Source organism: Sinocyclocheilus rhinocerous, unplaced genomic scaffold (genome assembly GCF_001515625.1).
Source record: "Sinocyclocheilus rhinocerous isolate Xijiao unplaced genomic scaffold, SAMN03320098_v1.1 scaffold313, whole genome shotgun sequence".
In the NCBI taxonomy this organism is placed as follows: Eukaryota; Metazoa; Chordata; class Actinopteri; order Cypriniformes; family Cyprinidae; genus Sinocyclocheilus; species Sinocyclocheilus rhinocerous.
The window spans coordinates 343,360-360,380 of record NW_015627539.1 but is presented as its reverse complement, the minus strand read 5'-3'; the positions used below and the strand labels follow the sequence as shown (position 1 = coordinate 360,380).

General features: G+C 34.3%; 1 protein-coding gene across 1 annotated transcript in view; it reads left to right on the top strand.

The window, feature by feature from the left end:
• LOC107729588 (tuberin-like) overlaps nucleotides 1–16,666 on the top strand; it is a 25,789-nt gene extending 9,123 nt beyond the window's left edge. The window contains exons 6-15 of the mRNA XM_016540172.1: nucleotides 3,541–3,671; nucleotides 5,156–5,712; nucleotides 9,232–9,310; nucleotides 10,443–10,529; nucleotides 10,598–10,784; nucleotides 12,448–12,587; nucleotides 12,685–12,763; nucleotides 13,018–13,109; nucleotides 14,587–14,685; nucleotides 15,876–16,666. Of these exons, the coding sequence (XP_016395658.1) occupies nucleotides 3,541–3,671; nucleotides 5,156–5,712; nucleotides 9,232–9,310; nucleotides 10,443–10,529; nucleotides 10,598–10,784; nucleotides 12,448–12,587; nucleotides 12,685–12,763; nucleotides 13,018–13,109; nucleotides 14,587–14,685; nucleotides 15,876–16,046 (1,622 nt within the window). The 3' untranslated portion in view covers nucleotides 16,047–16,666. The remainder of the gene's footprint in view (nucleotides 1–3,540; nucleotides 3,672–5,155; nucleotides 5,713–9,231; nucleotides 9,311–10,442; nucleotides 10,530–10,597; nucleotides 10,785–12,447; nucleotides 12,588–12,684; nucleotides 12,764–13,017; nucleotides 13,110–14,586; nucleotides 14,686–15,875) is intronic.
• Nucleotides 16,667–17,021: the final 355 nt, after the last annotated feature.

Genomic DNA, 17,021 nt, shown 5'->3' with positions numbered 1-17,021 from the left:
AAAATATATATATATTTTTTTTACTTTTTTAATATTGCATTTAATATAAATTTTTTTTAATGTTTTTAATTTAATTAACTACGATAACCCTGAATAACATTAATCATTATCTTATTTTATATAACCATTATTATTATTATTCACATATTATTTTCCAAAAGTTGAGACATTTTTACGCAATCAGGCATATTAAATATGCCAAATAATTATTATTATGTGCAAGATCATGTCTGGATGTCATTAGCTGAATAAAACAGCTAAACGGGTATGCTTAGTAGTATGCAGGTATGCTATTCCAAATTAAGAGATAAAAAGGCCCAATTAAGAATAACATACTACGTTTACTATTATATGGCAGAAATGGTAAAACTAGTATGCTATTTCAAATTCAGCCATATTGTGTACTGCCTATTATAGATACTGTATGTTGCCTAGAATTTTTATATAAACAGTATGTAAAAGCACATATTTTTTTTTTATAGAACTGTGGTATACAGTATACAGTATCTAGTGTGCAGCATGCAGTAAGCAGTATGCAAGTATTCTATTTCATTCCAAAGAGCCAAACCTTTCCTTTCTGGGGAGGAAATGACATCACACATTGGGAACATTCTTTTATGTATTTTTTTCATCTATCTATCTATTTATTTATTTATAGCCTATTTATCAAACTCTTGCTGTTTTATATAAACAGGCCTGCTGAAAACATATATTTGTTTGTTTATTTATTTATTTCCAAGATCTTGCTTTTTTATATAAACCAAACTGCTGAAAACTTTGTTTGTTTATACATACATTTATTAATTCATTATTTGTTATTTATTTGTTTGTTTATATATTTATTTATTTTTTTTTCTATTTTTGTATATGCACTGGCCTGCTGAAAACAGTTATTTTATTTATTTATTTTTCAGACTCTTACTATTTTACATGAACATTTCTGCTAAAAGCATAATCGCTGAAACTTAATTCAGCAGAATCTCAAGTGTTTCAGTGATTTATTCCTCTTAATGGCCGTTTCACCTCTCTCTAACATACAGTGCATGTAAATGACACACATTAAAAAGAGAAAGCATTTGTCATCCACAGCTGAGTATTTTTCTTTGAAGGCCTTCTCTCATGCCGTCTACAGTGGGCCGCTCAAAACATCTGTCCCTCTGTCAGCCTGACTCTCTTTGCCTGTTTCTGTGTGTTTCCTCTGGGTCCATGCGGTGTTGATGGCTTGGCCTGTGTTGGTTTTTGTCTGGGTTTGTCGCTGCAGTGGGCGCTCTGGGCTCTCTCTGCTCCCCTGAAACGCCCGGCAGGTTACACAGGAGTATATCGTGGGCAGGTAGATATGTATGTGGCCTTGAGCACGCACACGCACACGCGCCGCTCTAGAGTGTTTCTGTAGCCTCCTGTCTTCATTAACACTCAACAATCCAGAACAAAGCAACTAATCAGCGGTCAACTCAACCGATCTTCACACAGAACCGGCGATGGGATTGATTCCTGATTCAGGACGCTCCTCCTCCTTTTCCTGGAGCTCTTTTCACTTCCCTTTGCTCTTTTGACATGAAAGGCATCTTTCTCTTGTAATGTTTTCCCTCTCTATGTGTGATTTCAGTTTGACCCGCATAAAAGTATTCCTGTTAGAGCTGGACGATGTGGATAAAAAAGGTTTTGAAATATTTGAAGGGCAGAGATGTTTCAGTCATTCTATAAAAATCAAGAATATACTAGGTAGATGACATAACTTGTCTGTTAACTTGTTTGTATTCAATATCAATATTTTAGGTTAAAATGTGCATGAATGTGCAAGGAAAAGTGTATTTTTACAGGTGATAAAAAGTGTATATTTTGTCAAATCGACTAGCTTTTTTAAAGCTTTTTATTTTTTTTTGCTGTGGTGTAATAAGAATTTATGAAGTACAAAAATTTTCATGTAGTTTTGCAATCATTAATAATAATTATTATTCTAAAATAAATATTTATTTGTCATATTATATCAGTTAATACTTGTATTTTACAATATAACAATATACACTAGTCAACATTTAAAGGGGTCATATGATGCTTTTTTAAAGATCATTATTTTGTGTATTTGGTGTAACAGAATATGTTGACATGCTTTAATGTTCAAAAAACACATTATTTTTCAAATACTGTACATTATTGTAGGTCCTCTATGCCCCGCCTCTCTCAAACGCTTCGTTTTCTACAAAGTCCCTCCTTCCGACAAGCGGGATTATGCAAATATTTCCACATAGTGGGGTAGATATGTGGGGGCGTGTTAGAATGAGCCGTTTTAGGGGGGCGTGGCAGAGTCTTAACTTTGATAAAGTATATCTCTTTGGTTTTGAGACTTTAGTCTTTACAACTTCAGGGATCTTATCTATGCACAATCAGCTTGTAACACTCCAAAGAGAAAGGAAAACTTGAAATCGCATCATATGACCCCTTTAAAGTGGATCAAAACCTTTCATTAAAGTTGTTCTAAAACCTAAAACCAAAATGCGTTCTTGTCTTAGGACAACTTAGATTAACTTTTTTGATCCACTTCAAATGTTGACCACTGTATAATAATAATAAAAGCAGTAATTGCCTGCATACTAGACCTATCAGTCAATTAAAAATATGAATTGTATGTGAATTGCATGATTTGGCGATTAACTGAATTAATCTGTGCATCGATATTTAATGAATTTTGAAGGCTAATAAAAAAAGACAGATTTTCTTAATGAAAAACATAATTTTATGTAATTTTAGTAATTACAGAACAAATATATAAATATTATTTAGATATTAAAATGTATATTAAATATTCTTAAATGTCTGAAAAATGTTTTTAGCTATATCACCCAGTCATTCTTACTATTACTAGTCAGATGTAGCTAATATTTTCAATATTAATTCAATTTTATAAAATTATTTGTTATTACTATTATCAGTTAATTTAATAATGGTATGCATTTGCATCAAAATAGCAATTTATATTAATAAACAGCCATATTTAGGGCTGTCAGTTTATTAAAAAAAATCGCCTGAATTAAATACAAGATATTATAATTATATGTTATTTTGACGGATAATAAGTCAGATAATTAAAAAGAACATTTTAAGGAAGCTCAGAACAAATCTGTAAATATTAAAGGGCTGGAAAATGTTTTTATCTAGCTGTTTTTACATGTCGTCATTATTTTGGCACATTTTTCAGAAAGAGAGAGACTTTTAACTGTGTATGTGTGCTTCAGTTTCTTTTGTCAGCTCGTAGGAGCCTGCACTAGCACACAGACCTCAAATCTAACACATATGGACGTCAGCTCGCATTTCCATTTCACTGGGTCTCTAAAAGCATGTTCTGTAAAGCCTTTCAGTGTGAAATCCGTATTGAACCTGCTTCAACTGGATCAGCTTGTGTGTGTTTGTGCAGGTGGCTCTGCATGTATTAGAGTGACTGTAGGAGAGTTTCTAGACTAATCGCAGATATGGTAGACGTTCCTCTGCTGCAGTGTGTTGTGACAGCACCTCGTTTATTGTTGTCATGCTGCCGTCTCACAGATTCGGTTGTGCTGGAAGAAGCTGGACGGAGCAGAGCGACTGAGTCCAAAGAGCTGGAGGAGTTTGAGGCCGTAGCGTCTGAACCCATATTCATGAGCGCCGCTACAACACCAGCCGGCTTACTGAGCAGAGTGAGGGAATCCACACTAAACACCTTCAACACACTCAACAATAATCAGTGTTGGGGAAAGTAAAAACACTTTTAAAAGTAATGCATTACAATATTGCGGTACTCTGTAATTAAGTATGTAATTGCATTAGTTACTTTTTATGGAAAGTAATGCATTACGTCACTTTTGTGTTACTTTTTGTCACCTGGGCTGGGCTTGCTTATTTTTTATTTTTTATAACAAAACTCAAAAGTTATATTTTTTGCAACTCTAAAGGCCCTTTCACACTAAAAGGGAAATTAATAAGCCGCAGTCTGAAGGAAGTGCCTCTGCATCTCACTCCCAATTTCCCTCAGCACAGGGACAGAAGTCAAATCAAATCAAATCAAAGTTTGAAACCCGTTAAAGCTTCGTTCGTCTTCGGAACACAATTTAAGATATTTTGGATGAAAACCGCGAGGCTTGTGACTGTCCTATTGACTGCCAAGTAAATAACACTGTCAAGGTCCAGAAAAGTATGAAAAGCATCGTCAGAATAGTCCATCTGCCATCAGTGGTTCAACCGTAACGTTATGAAGCGACGAGAATACTTTTTGTATGCGAAGAAAACAAAAATAACGACTTTATTCAATAATTCGTCTCCTCCTCGTCACCGTAGCGACATATTTTGGAGAGTATCCACTGAACGCAAACTCCAAAATGGCGCTACGGTGACGCGGAGGATACGAATTATTGAATAAAGTCGTTATTTTTGTAACTTGAGTTACTTGTAATGCGTTACCCCCAGGATTGATAATAATGTAATAATTTTGACACATGTTGTAGTAATAACAATTAGTGCTGTCAAACGATTAATCGCATCCAAAACAAAATATTTTGTTTACATATGTGTGTGTACTGTGTATATTTATTATATATATATAAATACACTGGCCTTAATTCTTAGCGGTATGTGTGGAGAAAACCAGGTACTGCTCATCACCTGTCCAATACAGTCCCGACAGTGAAGCATGGTGGTGGCAGCATTATGCTGTGGGGGTGTTTTTCAGCTGTAGGGACAGGACGACTGGTTGCAATCGAGGGAAAGATGGATGCGGCCAAGTACAGGGATATCCTGGACGAAAACCTTCTCCAGAGTGCTCAGGACCTCAGACTGGGCCGAAGGTTTACCTTCCAACAAGACAATGACCCTAAGCACACAGCTAAAATAACGAAGGAGTGGCTTCGTCATGTAATTCATGCTTATTATGTAATTAATAACATATACAAATAATATAACAATAACAAAAATAAATAAATGTAAATAATATATACACTTGGAAATAACAACAACAATAATAATAATAATAATAATTTATTATTATTACCTGATATACTTCTCAATACTGGTAGTGATCGACTAATATATCAGCCAGGCCAATCAATCAGCCAGTATATTTATTTTATTGGCATTGATAAATCACAGACTGATTCATGTCATTTATTTTGTCTCTTCTCTCCTCAAGTCCTCCTCAACCTCCAGTCAGGACGATGAGAAGTCGACTCTGGAGGAGGTGAGTGAGGGCGGTATCCCCATCGATCAGCCTCCGCCGGCGCTCTCCACACCGGGACATCAAGAGACTGACGTGTCATTATCTCAGGCCACCACCCTGAGCAAATCGAGCTCGTCCCCGGAGCTGCAGACTCTCCCAGAGGCCTTCACCAAGGCTGTGGCCCAGAGCGCCTCCGGCGGAGACCTGCTGAGCTCCAGGATCCCGACGGTCCAGGCCAGCGAGAGAGAGGCTTCGGTTGAAAGCACCTGGCCGGGAGAGAGCGTTATATCAGCCGGCCCGTCCAGCTCCAGCGCTAGCGTCTCCGTCTCCTCGTCCTCCACCTCCAGGATGAGGCTGGAGTTTCCCACGGCTCAGCCGGGACCCCTGTCTCCCGCCGGACACAGACCCCGCGGACACACCATCTCAGTGTCTGCGCCCTCGTCCCGCAGGGAGAGGAAGATGGACCGAGACTCGTACCACAACCGAGGAGGACCATCCAACATAGAGAAGAGCTCAGGACTCAGTCCCAGGTAACTTGAAGTACAAACTCGTATTCCGCCTTCCTTTATACGCATTAGAAAGTTTGTTTTTCATGCAATTACACTGAACGCAAACTAAAGTTTTCAAGCTTCAAAAAGGATGCAAAAGCATGTTAAATGTATTATAAAAGTTAGGACTTCATGATATATCAACACCTTATCAGTTATAAATACAGTACTGTTCAGTAAGTCAGTAAGATTATTATTATTATTATTTTATTTTATTTTTTTGTTCAGCAAGGATGCATTAAATTGATCTAAAGTGACCGTAAAGGCATTTACAAAATATTTGTATTTCAAATAAATACTGTTCTTTTAAACATTTCTTTTATCAAAGAATCCTGAAAAAAACTTATCAGGATTTCCACAAAAATGTGAAGCAGCACAACTGTTTTTAACATTGATAATAATCATAAATGTTTCTTGAGCAGCAAATCAGCATATCTGATCCTAGATAAGCCTCAATAATAACACCATAAACATAATATGAGAACAACATGTTCCTAACCAAGATTTATTATTTATTACTCACACGTTGTAAAGTCCCTAAAGATTTGTATCATTGTATCAAGGTCTTTTGGAAACATGTCTTTTGATTGCATCTTACTTTTAGCAGATGTTGTTCATTAAGATGAGCACGATGGGACAATTCGTATAAAATAACGCAAGGGAAAAGCCTCCTGTGCAATGGTGTATCAGTTCTTATCAAAACTACAACTATCAACAGTCTATTAAGGCTGAGCGACATGGCCAAATATATTAACACAATATTTTTTTTCCATATCATACAATATCACGATTTTAATTTACCAATAATGGGAAAGGAAATGCTTTCCACATGTTTGTTAAACCTTGAGAATGAATGTAAAGATAATTTGTTCACAGTTAAACTTATTTAATTTAGGGCACCATGAAATCGGTTTAATTTTCCCTTAAATTCTGTTTTCCATTTTATGTTTTTTCCTGGATTCTGTGTTTTATGTTTCAGTACAAATTTATCATAAAAAGGTGTCTAATTAAATGAATTAATAAAACGTTAACGTCTTTCAAAATGTAATGAAATGAAAACATAATTACAACAAAACATTGCATTTTAATTTTTTTTCAAGAGCCTGCACAATAGCATTGTATAACTGAATAGATGAATGAAAATGTTGTATGATATTCTTCAAAAATATTATTATTACTTGAATATTACATTTTAGAATACCAATAGTAATATATTTCTGTCATAATTTCTTCAAGTTAAACTAGACTCTTATTTTGACGGGTTGTCGTGAAGGTCTTTCAGTGTGTTTTTGACGGTAGTTTTTCTCAAATTAAATGATAAAAACCTTATTATAGTTAGCCTATTAGCAACAAGCACTGACTGGCTGTTGCCGCATTTATTTCTGCTTTTAGATTAATCCATATTGAGTAAAAATGTCAAGAGCTTATCGGCATAAATCTTATCGCGACTCAATATGATATCATTTTATGGCTCAGCCCTATAATCCGTGACGGCGAGCGCTGACTCCGTTGTGTAATGGATGGCGGAAAGTATGGCTGTGATTGTTAACGCACCTGTAATGTCTTTGATCCCACTGCACCGAGCACTCCATTTTCTAGGAAAAGCAAGGCATTATATGGAGAGTAATGATATTGCTGTAACGCCTCATTTTTTTCATTGCTGTCATCATCTGTCGCCCCTGTTGACATGACATCATCCTGCCTCCTTCGCTCGCTCGACTCATTTTGTGAAGTGAGGCTCTTTCTGAGTTAAGCGCTTTCAAATTGTGGCCTTGTATTGGAATTACGTGTAAATTACTGCCATCCGTCTTTGTGAGGTTCAGTGCTGCTGGAGTCGCACGATCGATAGACTCGCTATTTATAGACAGAAGCGCAGGAGAACCTAGTGAGTTTCCCAAAAGTGTTTTCTCCTCCGTCACGGGCCGTATGTGTCTCGTTTCATGGGGTGCAGTCAGACACTAAGAGCTGTTGTCTTTCTGTTTCTCGAAACGGTTCACAATGCTTTTTTGCAGTTGTGTTTAGATTGCTGTTCGATATAAAGCATGTCTGTTTTGATAAAGCCACAATTACTTCCTAATAAGGATTGAGGGCCCCATCACTCAAAAACACGTGCTGTATGAATAGAGGCATAAAAGGAGTAGTTTCTTTAGTGGAAACATAGAGTTATGAATGTCCTGCTTCTGTTTTCCAAGCGGCAAAGGCAGATGTGGACAAGAGCTGTCAAAAAGCACAGTAAAACTGTCATAAAAGTGTTTCATTATTTAACAGAAATTGAACACTTATTCATTAAGTGTTCCCCTTTACTGTAGCTATGTTAAATGCATATATATATATATACACACATATGTATGTGTATATGTGTGTGTATACTGTATATACACACACACACACACACACATATTTGGTTTGACTGTATCTATTTGATAAATGAAGTTAACCAACTAACATTATACATACCCTTTTGGTTTCTGTACCCAATATTTAAAAAATTTACAAATGTAATAAAAATATAGGCATCGGCATCGGTATCGGCAAGTACCAAAAATAAAAGTATCGGTATCGGGCGAGTACTGGAAAAAGTGGTATCGGTGCATCCCTAATATATATATATATATATGTATGTGTGTGTGTGTGTGTAAAATGGAAAGCAAAAAATTGAATTGTCTACCGTAATACAAAAAAAATAAAAAGTTGCATAATGGTTGCATGAGAACAAGTAATGTTTAATACTCTTTTTCTCTCTGTATATGCTAATAAAATTATTATATACTTCTATAATATATAATATATTATATTTTATTTTAAATTATATGAAATGTTTTATGTAAATATTTTATGTGAACATTTTCTATATATCAATTCTCTCTCTCTTTATCTGTATAATTAATATATAGAAAGTTTTTTTTTTAAACAGCTGACTAGTAATAATTAGTTTTGCTTACAAAAAGTATGTTTGTTTGCATAAAAAGAGACAAAAGTAAGACAAAAAAGTAGCAGAAAATATATGTGGCTAACAATATGTTTTATAACTTTGTGTGTGTGTGTGTGTATATATTAGTATATATAAACAGAAACCGATTCCATATGTGGCTGATCATAAATATGAAATGTAAATCTGTCTGGCATCATTATTGAGATGCTTTAAGCACTTCTGGTTACTTTACTGTATCCATCCTAAATATGTCTGCTCATATTGTTAGCAGTGCTGTGCAGCACATGTTTTCCGTTGATATTGTCAAGGCAAGATTTCTGTTAAGTCTGGAGTTGTATCCTCATTTGCACAGTTGTGCTGGGCCAGATTTAATGGGTCTCATGAGGTCTGGAGAGCGTTTCGGGACACTTCTCCCGATCGAGCGCTTATCCTCTCCAAACTTCACCTTTAGCTGTGATATTTTCCTGTGTGATGAGGTGAGTTGCGTGTAGGCAGATGAAAGCTGTGCGGTGTGCACTTGTGTTTGCGTGGAGGTTCAGCCTGACCTTTGCTCCTCTTTCTGTCGGCAGCTTCGTCTTCCTGCAGCTCTATCACTCTCCGTTCTTTGGCAATGAAGCCAACAAACCCCTCCTGCTGCCCAAATCTCAGGTGAGGAGACCGCATCTCTCTTATAATTGGGCAAATCTCGCATATACATTACATCTAATTTCACACCAAATCAAAAAAAAGGAAACCAAAAATGTAAAAAATAAAATAAAATAATAATAATAATAATAAATCATAAAGGTCTGTTTTTTGGCCCAAAACATTTAAATTTTATATATTTGTCTTATTTTATATATATATATATATAATCCATGGTAATAGTATTTGTTATAATTTATTAATTTATGCAGATTTTGGTTAAAAAACTGGATAAGATCAGGGTTATTACCAGTATTAACAATAATAGTAAAATAATAGTAATACACAATAATAATAAAATAAATACCTATACATATAAATACCTATTATTATTTAATATTCTTTCTCTCTGCTACTACTAACCATATTAATAGTTGTTATTATTGTTTTTTTATTATTATTATTTTTAATAATAATATGCAATGTTATATATAATTTAACAGTTTAATGTATCCATTATAATAGTATTTGTTATAATTTATGCAGATTTTAGTTTTAAGTCAGGGTTATTATCTATAGCTAAAACTAAAAACCAAAACATTTTCATTAATCAAAATAAAACAAGCATTAACTGAAATAAAATAAATAAGTAAATAAAAACATTTTGGCAAGCCAACATTTCACATTTTTGTTTAAGTTGAAGTATTCAAATAACTATAACTAAAAAAGAAATAAAAACAACAACAACAAAAAAATTTCCACCACTGCTAAAACTTTAAACTAAAATCGTAACAAATTATAAAAATAAAATATATTCAAAATAATAAGAAAAATATATAATGGTATATCAATGGTACTAAAATATCACTGGATAGGATAGGACTGGATGAGACTGAATTACAGTCATGGGAATGGCTTTGCATTACAGTAATGAGAACTTAAAGGGAAACTAATGATTATTATTTATAAAAATAATTTTCTAAAAAATAATAAAAAAATATAAAATTTTCTAAAAAAAAAAAAATAATCTATAGAAATAATTTTTAGACTTCATTATATAATTTGGATTTAGATTTGTCTTTGAGATTGACCCAATCACTTTCTATAGGCCTCTTGATTGTCTTAATATTAATGTAGTGTGGTCTGGCGTTCACAGCTGATCGATCGTGCCGTTAAAGTCCTGGATCAGATGCCTCCGTACGACACTCACAAGATCGGCGTGGTGTTTGTTGGAGCCGGGCAGGTAGAGTCACGTTCTGCTGTTTCAGATGTTGCTGGAAGTCTGTATGATTGACGGTTGTTTATTATCAGGCGAATAACGAGGTGTCGATCCTGTCCAACGAGTACGGCTCCAACCGCTACGCTCAGTTCCTCACGGGCCTGGGAAAGCTCATCCACCTGAAGGACTGCGACCCAGACCAGATCTTCCTGGGTGGACTGGATCAGTACGGAGACGACGGAGAGTTCACCTACTGCTGGCACGATGACATCATGCAAGGTCAGGGTAGTCGGGATAAGAAATAGTAGTAAAGAATTATTGTTACGCATAAAAATAACAAGAGCTATAATTATTCTAAAATAATTATTATTTTGTTAAATGTTAAAATGGTGACACTTTACAACAAGGTTCATTAGTTATTGTTAATTAATGCATTAACTAATATTAACTAACAATGAGCAATACATTTGTTACAGTATTTATTTATCTTTGTTAACGTTAATTAATATACAAGTACAACATTGTACGTTCATGTTAGCTCCATTAATATAAGCAGATAAAACTTTGGATTTTAATAATGCATTAGTGAATGTTGAAATTAATATGAACTGAGATTAATCAATTTTTAAGTATTTTTCATTGTTAGTTCATGTTAACTAATGTTAACAGATGAATCCTTATTGTAAAGCGTTACCATTAAAATAATCTTTCTTAATAATAATAATAATAATAATGTTTTAAAATTCTATTTTTATAACACATTTTCAAATAATCCAACATATACAAATTATATATATATATACATATACATACATACATACATACATATATGTGTGTGTGTTTGTGTGTATATTTTAATTAATTCTAATTTAATTCTTATTTATTCTAATTCTTATTTAATATTCTTTCTCACTGCTACTACTAACAAAAGTAGTTATTGTTGTTATTGTTAATATTGAATACTAGCAAACCTTTTAAACTAGCAAACTATATTTAGTAAGTCTTTCTTTAATCACTGTTGAATTTGAGTAATAATAATAAAAATTATATATACTAATTGTTATTTTTATTTTTTATCATTAATCATTAATTATGAAGTTCTTAGATATAATATAACACTTAGCAAAAAAACTAGCAAACAAGATCTCAAGTCAGTATTTCTTTAGTTACTGTTGATTGAGCAACAATAATATAATAATTAATAATAGTGCTGTCAAACGATTAATCGCGATTAATCGCATCCAAAATAAAAGTATTTGTTTACATAATATGTGTGTGTCTGTGTACTGTGTATATTTATTAGGTGTGTATATATAAATACATACACATGCATGTGTATATTTAAGACAAATATGTTGTTTATATTTTAAATATATTTATATATAATATAAATTATATGAATATAAATATATGCATGTAAATACATGTATAAATTTTCAATATATATATATTGCATGTGTGTGTCTTTATATATACATTATAAATATACATAGTACACACACATATATTATGTAAACATTACATAATTACATATTATGTAAACAAAAATGTTTATTTTGGATGCGATTAATCGCTTGACAGCACTAAATGATAATAATAGCAATAATAATAATTAAGTACTAGTAGGTGTATTAATTCTAATTATTATTTATTATTACTACTGTTACTAGTAGCTGTAGTTATTATTATCATTATTATTTACTATTTATAACTATTTATTAAACAAAATAATAAGAGTTCCTAGAAAAACCCTACCACTTATAAAAGCAAACCTGTGAAGTATATCAAATATGTGAAATATGATTTATTTAGGCACTTCAGTCAGTGCTGGCTTCGAGTGTTTGAGCGTTATTATGTGATGCTCATTACAGCGTCTGAAGTGTTCATAAAGAGCGTTCGGAGCAGGAGGTGAAGCTAATGCAGGTGTTTTGATCCTCTGCAGCGATTTTCCATATAGCCACTCTGATGCCGAACCGCGAGAGCGACAAGGGCTGCTGCAATAAGAAACGCCACATTGGGAACGACTTTGTGGTGGTGGTTTACAATGACTCCGGAGAGGAGTACAAACTCGGCACCATCAAGGTGTGTGAGAGAATCCCCACACATCTCATTTCCGTTGCTGCCACATTCTTTCACAAGCATTTTTAATTGATGATATTTTGTTTGTTCATGCGTTTAGGGTCAGTTCAACTTCGTGGAGGTGCTTATAAAGCCTCTGGACTACGAGAGTAACCTGGTGACGCTGCAGTGCCGGAAAGGTGAAAGGTTATATGTTATATAGTTAAATAGTGTTCCTGTGGCTCAGTGGTAGAGCATTGCGTTAGCAGCGCAAAAGGTTGTGGGTTCAATTCCCAGGGAATTGGGAATTGGTAAAAAAAATACTGGTAAAAAAAAAAATGTATAGCCTGAATGCACTGTAAGTCGCTTTAATGTCTGCTAAATGCATAAATTATTATTAAATTATGTGTGTGTATGCTCAGTAACGCTGTAACTCCTCCTCCTCCTCTCTCAGATCTGGAGGGTTTGGTCGACACCAGTGTGGCAAAGATCGTTTCTGACCGCAATCTACCGCTGCTCGTGAGACAGATGGCACTCCACGCCAATGTGAGACACCTCCTTGTCTTTTGTCTCTTTTTTTTCTGTTTCATATGAAAGCTTAATTCTGCCACAGAATTTAAAAAATCATCTGTGAGTGGGGCGCGAGTTTGTATCTCAAAATTTGGACGTTTTACCCAGAAGTGTGAGTTCATATCTCACAATTCAGAGTTTACATCTCACAATTCTGACTTTTTCCCTCGGAATTCTGAGTTTACATTTCACATTTCTTCTCACAATTCAGATTTTTTTCCCCCCTTGGATTTCCAACACCCCCACCCCCACAATTTTTAGTGTTTTTCCTTGAAATTCTTTTCTTTCTTTTTTTTCTTTTCACATTTCTGTTTTTTTCCCCTGGGAATTGCAAGTTTACATCTCACAGTTCTGACTTTTTTTCTTGGATTTCTAGTTTTTTTTTCTCACAATTCAGATTTTTTCCCCCTTGGAATACAGTTTTTTTTTCTTTTTTTTTTTCTTTCACAATTCTGAGTTTTTTTCCTTGGAATTCTGAGGGGTTTTTTTCCACACAATTCCGATTTTTTTCCCCCTTGGAATTCATTATTTTTTTTTTTCACAATTCTGATTTTTTTTTCTTGGAATTCAGTTTTATATATATTTTTAATATTATATATATATATATATATATATATATCAAATTCCCTCTGGAATTTTAAAACACAATTCTGTCTTTTTTTATGTGAGTTCTGAGTTTACATCTTACAATCTTTTTTACGCAACAGAATAAAAAAAACGTTTATAGGTGGAAACAAGCTTCCATAGTTTGTTCTATTTACACATGGACGTTTTTGACCTCTGCACCTTGTGTTTTTTGTTTTTCCCCTGCAAAAAAAAGGCCTTTTCTTTTTCTGTCTGACAACACTGTATGCAATTCATTCAGTTAACATTGAGAAAAAGATTTCAAATGCTTAAACCAGAAATGTTTGCTAGGTTACTTCAAATTTTTTAATACTTAAGTGCAATTTAAAGTTGTACTTTTTACTTTCACTCAAGTATGTTTTTGGCTAGATACTTGGACTTTTAATTGAGCAAAATGTCACATTACTTTCACTTGAGTGTCATTTTTTGAGAACTTATTACATCCCTGATTTTGGGTGGTTGGAGTGGCTGTGTTCTTCAGGTTCATCACAGACTCTTTTGGGGTGGATTATTCACTTCTTGTTTCCATGGTTACAAGGGAACTTTAGGAGACAGAAAATACTTTAGTTTGGGAATTTATGTGCAATCCTGGCACCATGTTGCTATCCCAGATCAAAGTGTATTCCAGCATACGGCACTCGCCTTTCACTAACAGAGAAAATCTGGTCCAATGCTACACTTCTTTCTTGTTCATTTTGCTGGAAAATATGTCACAATTCAGAAGGTGGTCACAGCTTCTGTTTTCATTCTTTATACCATAATTTCAAATGATCCCATTGCATTTGAACCTTTTTAATGAGTGTTTTATCTGCTTTCCTGTCTTGTATAGATGGCATCGCTGGTGCATCAGTGTAGAGCAAACCCATCAGACGCCTACGCTTCAAAATGGCTGGCGAGATTGAGACACATCAAGAGGATCAGGACACGGGTACGAAAGCTCATATATATATATTATTTCTATATTTATATCTATCTATATCTATATGTAACTTTTGAATGTGAATATACTGCCATTCAATAGTTTGGGATCAGTACGTATTTAAAAAAAAATTTTTTTTAAAGAAGTTTCATCTGCTCATCAAGGCTGAATTTATTTGATCAAAAATACAGAAAAACCGTATTATTGTGAAATGTTATTGCAATTTAAAATAATGGTTTTCTATGTTTATAATCTTTCAAATGTAATTTATTCCTGTGATGCAAAGCTGAATTTTCAACATCATTACTCCGGTCTTCAGTGTCACATGATCCTTCAGAAATCATTCTGATACGCTGATTTATTATCAGTGTTGAAAACAGTTGGGCTGCTTAATATTTTTGGAAGCTGTGATACTTTTTTTAGGATACTTTGGTGAATAAAAAGTTCAAAAGAACAGCTTTTATTTAAAATAGACATCTTTTGTAACAATATACACTACTGTTTAAAAGTTGGGGGTCACTACATTTTTTACTTAGTCTTTTTTGAAATAAATTAATGCTTTTATTCATGTGGATGTGTTCAATTGATAACAAGTGATAGTAAAGACTTATATTGTTAGATTGAAGAAAAAAAAAACATAACCCCAATGTTTTGATTGGTAGTGTGTCTATATACTAGGGCTGGGCGATATAGCTAAAAAATGTATCAACGATATAATGTTTCATATCGTTCGGTATCGATAATTATTGACGTTTTTTATAACCTTTTTTAAAACAAAAAACAATATAATTTTTTTTTTTTAAATTTAACCACTGTATTTAACACAATTTATTGAGACAAACAACAAATATTTTTTGTTTTAACAATCAAACACAATAAAAAACAAATATCTCATTTCTAATGTTTTATATGCAGATTAAATAGGTCTTTATTGTATAGGTCTAATTGTCTCCCGAGGCCACAGGAGGGCGCAATGAGCAAAATAATGCAGCGCATTTAAATTGTCAACGCAAAGAAGTAACTCTATAAAAACATTTTTCGAACATTTTTTCTATCGATATCGAAGAAGGTGTACCGCCGATAAATATCGATACCGTTTTATCGCCCAGGCCTACAATATACTGTATGAAATATATATATATATATATATATATATATATATATATATATTACATGGAGGATGTTTTCTCCATCCACAGGCTCAAGAGGAAATTCAGTCGCGCCCCACTCACGCAATCTCTGTGACCCAAAGCCACGCCCCCATGCAGAATAAACCCGCCCACCAGCCCTCCGGCTCTGCTCCGAACCCAGATGCCATTCAGAGGAAGAGGCTGGTGTCCACCGTCGACGATTTCACAGACTTTGTCTAGCGAGAGACCAGTGGCGTGTTTCTAACTGAGACCGAGAGATACGCTGCGTTCCCATCAGTCCAGACAAACCAATCCACTCCTGAAGGCAGAGGGCAGTGAGGTTTGGTGTTTGTAAGATTTGATCACCTTTAATACAACCCAGTGTGCCACAGGAAGTAAGAGATCCGCTCAGCCTCACTCAACGCTGTGACTGCATGAATTAATTTCACAAAGCGCTGCTCTGACTGCTGACAGATGGATGTAAACGCACGCACTGGCATTATCAGCAGCCGTTTTTAGCAGTACGACTAAATTGCACACGGTTAACACGCTTTCCTGTCTCTGCCCATCTTCATTCATCCACACCTTTCTTTCTCTAGAGCAAACTTGTGTTGTTCACGCACTCATTTTCTCTTGTTGTTTTTCTCTGAATATATGAAAATGGTCTGTGATATTAACCGTCCTACCGTTTTGCTTGGTTCCTGTTGTTTTCTTTGTGTGTGTGTGTGATGGTTATTGCTTATCTAATGAGTTTCTAATAGAACAACAGATTCGCAGAACAACAGCTAGTACGGTAAACCGCATCAGAAGTGTGTGCATGTGTGCGCTTCGCTACCAAATAAAACACTGAAATGTGCAAATCCTGCTGTTGTTCAGAGTCTACTTTCACTCTTGAGTAAAACCTCTGTATACTTCTGTCATCATTTACTGTCTAAATCTTGTGTATGCCTGTGTATTGTGTAAATTAACTTTATAAGGGCAATATTGAAGAGTTGATTATTTTTATTTATAGCACCTTTCTAAAACGCAAAACTCAACTCGGATACATCTAGGGCTTCTCACACTTGAAATAGTTATAACCCTGGCTTTTTTTTTTCATGTTTAACACTGCTCATTACCCCGAGTTAACAACTAAACCTAGGTTTAATTGTTGCTGCTGAGAAACCCAGAAATGTGAAAAAGGTCAGTTGGGTAAATGGGAGACTACATAAGATA